Here is a 5,361-nt window from a genome sequence, read left to right as displayed (position 1 = left end):
CCAATCCTACATAGCAATTTAGATATCAACCCATTATTAATAACGGAATATGAATTAACAGATTTTACACATATAAGTCTATATTTTTTTTAATAATATATACTTGTCATTAACAACAATTAGATCACTTATTAAATGTAATGAGTTGAAATCGCGTGTTAAAATAATAGGTAGAGATTAAATCCAACAGGTTCTCCAATTTTATTCCACAACACAATACTGAAACAAAGTTTTTTTAAATCAATCCTAAGGCTAAGAAGATACTTCTTCTCCATGGAATATGCCACATGCTTGTTTCATTTCCACCTACTCTCTCATCTCCCCTCTTTACTTTACCCCTTCCAACACACTGAGCATATGCCAATATGCCTTAAAATATTCTCAACTCTTTCTCATCTGATTATTTATAGGTGACCACTTTTGTGAGCACCCCTGTGAATTGGCTCAAGAGATTGGAGAAAGAGGAGGTGAATGAGAGAGGGAAGAAAGCAGTATGAAGTTTGGGAAGAAGCTCAGGAGGCAAATGGAGGACACCCTCCCTCAGTGGAGGGACAAGTTTCTCTCTTACAAGGATTTGAAGAAACTGGTCAGTCTCATATCTGCAACCCAGCCACCCTGTTCCAAAGCTGAAGCTCACTTCATCCATTTCTTGGATGCTGAGATCGACAAGTTCAACACTTTCTTTGTGGAAATGGAGGAGGAGTTCATCATCCACCAAAAGGTTCATGTTCAACCATTTTTTTTTTTTTTCATGATTGTCATATGCTGAGTTTTTGCTGAAGCAGGAGTTGCAGGAGAGGATCAAGAGAGTGGCTGAGATTTATGGGGTCGGAGGGAGTCAGCCATTAGAGGAAAAGTATGAAGCAGAGATGAGAAAGATTAGGATGGAGATCGTCAATTTCCATGGTGAAATGGTTTTGCTGGTGAACTACAGTAGCATTAATTATACAGGTCTTTTGAATCATTTTCCTCATAAAATTATGAAGGAATTTAGTTCATTGATTGATGAAGAAATGAATTTGTAAAGCTAACCATGAATTTTCAGTAAAACTAACCTCTATTTCAGGTCTAGCAAAGATCTTGAAGAAATATGACAAAAGAACTGGAGGCCTTCTCAGATCGCCGTTCATCGAGAAGGTCTTGAAGCAGCCTTTCTTCACCACTGACCTCATCTCCAGGCTTGTCAAGGAATGTGAGAACACCATGGAGACTCTATTCCCTGCAGTTCTTGATCAATACCAGACTGGGGAAGGAGGTGAGAGGACCTTAATCATGGCAGAGCAGGTCTTCAGGAACACAGTGTCTGCTTTGGTGACCATGAAAGAACTGAGGAAAGGGAGCTCAACTTACGGCCACTTCTCCCTTCCTCCTTTGAGTTTGAGCTTGCCTGATCTTGATCTGCTGCAGTCCTGCATGCTTCCTTCACCAATCACCATTGTTTAAGATCATAAGATTGAGAAGTTCATATAGCAACAGTTTATAGAAATGCATAGTTAGTTTCTTCCTCACTACTAGCTTGCAAGAGAAGTGCTACCATGATATACATGTAACAGAAGATATTAGAAACATAAGATTTTATTTTCTAGTCCAAAAGTTCTTTTGGAAAAGGAAGTGTGACCTTATCATTAGAGTTGTTGCTCTTTTCTCTGGAAAAAAAGACAAATATCTTCCTATCCACATCAAGAATTGTTTATTTTCCATGTGAAAAAGTTCAGACCACTTAATAATGGCTGTTCAAATGCTAGATCTTTACAAACTGAAGGAGAATAAATAGCCAACAGCATCAGTTCCTGCGCATCAAGAACACTCACAAAAAGATGGAATTGAAAGACAGGAATAGAGCACTTAATATGCTTATATGCAGAGTTAGTGAAGTTTTGGTTCTGTGGACAGATTAAGAGTATATTATTATTATTTTACTCTCAAAATAAATGCATAATCATCCATGCACTCTTCCACTTCTCCCCATATGCATCAGTTGCCTTAAAATAGAACTGCATTATGATAAATTTGAGTGATCGTAGTAACTAAATGATACTGGGTTAAATGCCATAAGACAAATAGTTCTTGTAGATGTCTAGCTTCCGAGTAAATCTCCTTGCCTGTAAAAAATACAAGACTTATTCCAATGTATACTTCTAACACTTTGAGGAATAGCAGTGCAATCCAACTAAGGTATATTATAGCAAGATAATACTGCTACTAAGCAACTGCTAAGAAGATGATACAAATGAATTCCTCTGAAGCTTTTTCAAGGTTTTTAACATAGAAATGAATATCCAGATAATAAGCATAGCATCCAATATTGCCACAGGGAGAGCCAAGATTAAAATTGGCTTCCCAGAAACATCACTAATGGTGCCAACATTCTCCACCAAACCAAGAATCTCCGATGATAGGAAGCATGTTTCACCAAGCAAAGCAACCTTAGAAGTAAGACTACCAAGAGTAGGCCAAACAACACCATATCCTATGGAAACAATCAGTTTTAGCAGTCGTGAAACTGTTTCTAAGTTGATGACAAGTGTTGTACAGTTCGGCAGTGGATGACCTCTGTCCAGGACCTTGCATACTGAGAGAACCAATATACTGCAAGTATCAAGAAAGCAAGAGACATGAACTCATACAATTTGATGAGAGGTTCCATCCTTCCTGGTAGATATCCAGTAGGGTTCTTCCAAATAGGATCACAGTAAATGAAATACAGATTGTACATCCTGGTCTTCATTATATGTAATGTCTTGGATGGTAATTTACTCTCTAAATCATCTACTTTGAAGGATGCAGAAAGTACTTGTGGCCGATCAGGGTTAATATCAGAATGGTGATAGATGATTGTTCCTTCAGTGCAAGAACCTAGCTTTGCAAGATCAGCTGTGCAACATATGTCCCGTTTACCTCCATAAGCTGAACCACCAATTTTCTCACGATCCTCCACCTCAAAGACAATTGCTTTGACAGATAAGGTAGTAGTTCCATTAGTTTTTGCCTTAGCAGCAGCTTCCATTGATCTTCTGAATATGATATTTTCAAAACTGTGATTTAGGAGGAAACACCAAGATTACAACAAAGCAAATGAGTTAATATTTTATAAGTTCCTTGTCGGTTCCTGAACTAGATTTGAAAATCTTTTTTAGTGGTTTCTTCTTGGTTTGCAGTAGAACCAAACTTGTATTAAAAGTTAATCAATTTAGGGTAAATTTGAAGCATACTGTCATCAACCAGTAACAAGTCATAAACTCATACGAACCTTTTCCATTTAGCTTTTTGAAACAACTTCAATAACCGAAGAGCTCAGTGCTAACTTAGCAAAACAACAACAACAATGAAACCTTATCCCACTAGGTGGGATCGGCTATATGAATCTTTTTATTCCATTGAGTTCTATCTCCTACTATATTATCATCGATACTTAAATAAATTTTATTTTATTTTATTTTATTGTTGCTAACTAAGTCTTTTTTGATCTTCCTCTTCTACGTTTGATATGTGCGTTTGTCATAGTTTCACATCGCTTAATTGGAGTATTTATTGGTCGTCTAAATATATGCCCGAACTATCTTAAACGTATTTCTCAGAGTTTTCCTCAATAGATATAACTTCGACTTTCTCTCTAATACTCTTATTCTTATTTTGTTCATTCTCGTATGTTCACACAATCAACTTAACATCCTGATCTCTACAATTCTCATTTTCTGCTCATGTGCTCGAGTGATACCCCAATATTTAGCTCCATATAACATAGCAGGTCTAACTGCGATTTTATAGAACTTTCCTTTAATATTAGAGGAACACTCAACACTCTTCTTCATTTCAACCATCCTGCTTGTATTTTATATAAGACATCTCTCTCAATCCCTCCATCATTTTGTAAAAATAATCCTAAATATCTAAAGCTCTCGATTCTGGATAACTTGTCATCTCCTATATTAATAATTGTCTCATTATGTTTAATATTGCTAAACTTAAATTCCATATATTTTATCTTTATTCTACTAAGCCTAAAACCTTCTCCTTCTAATATTTCTTGCCAAAATTCTAGTTTAGCATTTACTCTTTCACATGTTTCATCTACCAAAATAACATCATCTGCAAACAACATACACCATGGTATTGTCTTGAATGTGTGCAGTGAGTTCATCCATAATTAATTTAAAAAGATAGGGACTTAGAGCTATCCTTGATGTACCTCTATCTTTATTGAAAATGCTTCAGTTACTCCGCTTGATGTCTTTACTCTGGTCGTTACATCCTCGTACATATCCTTAATTAGTTATGTCCTTAATTAGTTCAATATATGTTACGCTGACATATCTCTTTTCTACAATTCTCCATATAATTTTTATTGGGACTCTGTCATAGTTTTTTCACAGTCAATGAATACCATGTATAGATCTTGTTTTTGCTCCCGATATTTTTCAATTAATTGTCTAAGAAGATGTATAATTTCTATTGTCGACCTTCCAAGTATGAACTCAAATTGATTTTCGGACACCGAGGTCTCCTTCCTTAATCTTTTTTATATTGCTTTTTCCCAAAGTTTTATGGTATAACTCATTAATTTAATACCTTTATAGTTTCCATAATTTTGTACATCTCCCTCATTCTTATATAAGGGAACTAGAATATTTATCCTTTATTGATCAGGTATTTTTTTTCATTTTCAATATCATGTTAAATAATTTTGTAAGTCATTCAATACCTTATTTTCCTAGATACCCCCATATCTCTATCAAAATATTATCTGATCTGACAACTTTTCCATTGTGCATCCCATTTAAAATTTATTCTATTTCTGAAGTTTGTTCTTACAAATATATAACAGCTTATAAACTATTCATTTTTCTTTCACTTTCTCTTGTTCTTTCTCATTCCACCATAAAGATTCCTTGTTTAGTGGTGCATGTCTCTTTGACTCACCGAGTACACTCTTAACGACTATTTTCAAATTTGATATCATCTTATCCCATGTCATATTAGAGTCATCGTATATTTTACCTAATGTTTTTACTCTTATCTTCTCCTTAAATATATTTTTTACTTCTTATCCTTTAACTTCCATCGCTTAATTTTAGAACTACACAGTGCACCGAACTTGGCATACATATCTATCATAGCATTCTGAACTGCTGTAAAGACTACATATCCCGTCTTCATTGCAAACCCATGGATGGCTTCTGTAAGCCCCATATCAAGAAACACAGTCACCCCCGCTGCAAACTTGATGGTGGCAGCAAGAGCAAAGCTGTCCGGCATCAACTAGGCACTAAGCATCCTTTTGAACATTGACAGAGATGCGTAATGCTCATGGTCTGATGTGTAACACCTGATCCTCTTGTTGCAGGTTTTAGAATCTGGTAG

At 35.6% G+C, this 5,361-nt stretch overlaps 1 protein-coding gene across 2 annotated transcripts; it reads left to right on the top strand.

The window, feature by feature from the left end:
* Nucleotides 1–333: 333 nt before the first annotated feature.
* On the top strand, nt 334–1,724 carry LOC122042262 (SPX domain-containing protein 3-like). Of its 2 annotated transcripts, none has more exons than XM_042602276.1 (3): nt 334–721; nt 786–951; nt 1,046–1,724. In XM_042602276.1, exons 1-3 carry the CDS (start codon nt 494–496, stop codon nt 1,441–1,443), a joined length of 792 nt encoding a protein of 263 aa, XP_042458210.1. In that variant the 5' UTR covers nt 334–493; the 3' UTR covers nt 1,444–1,724. The 2 variants fall into 2 exon arrangements, with proteins under 2 accessions (XP_042458210.1, XP_042458211.1); XM_042602277.1 differs by having other exon boundaries at nt 341–721; nt 1,067–1,724.
* The last annotated feature ends 3,637 nt before the right edge of the window (nt 1,725–5,361 follow it).

Source organism: Zingiber officinale, chromosome 2A (genome assembly GCF_018446385.1).
Source record: "Zingiber officinale cultivar Zhangliang chromosome 2A, Zo_v1.1, whole genome shotgun sequence".
Lineage (NCBI taxonomy): Eukaryota > Viridiplantae > Streptophyta > Magnoliopsida > Zingiberales > Zingiberaceae > Zingiber > Zingiber officinale.
Note: the sequence above shows the minus strand (reverse complement) of the source record. Positions and strands in the feature narration are given on the sequence as shown.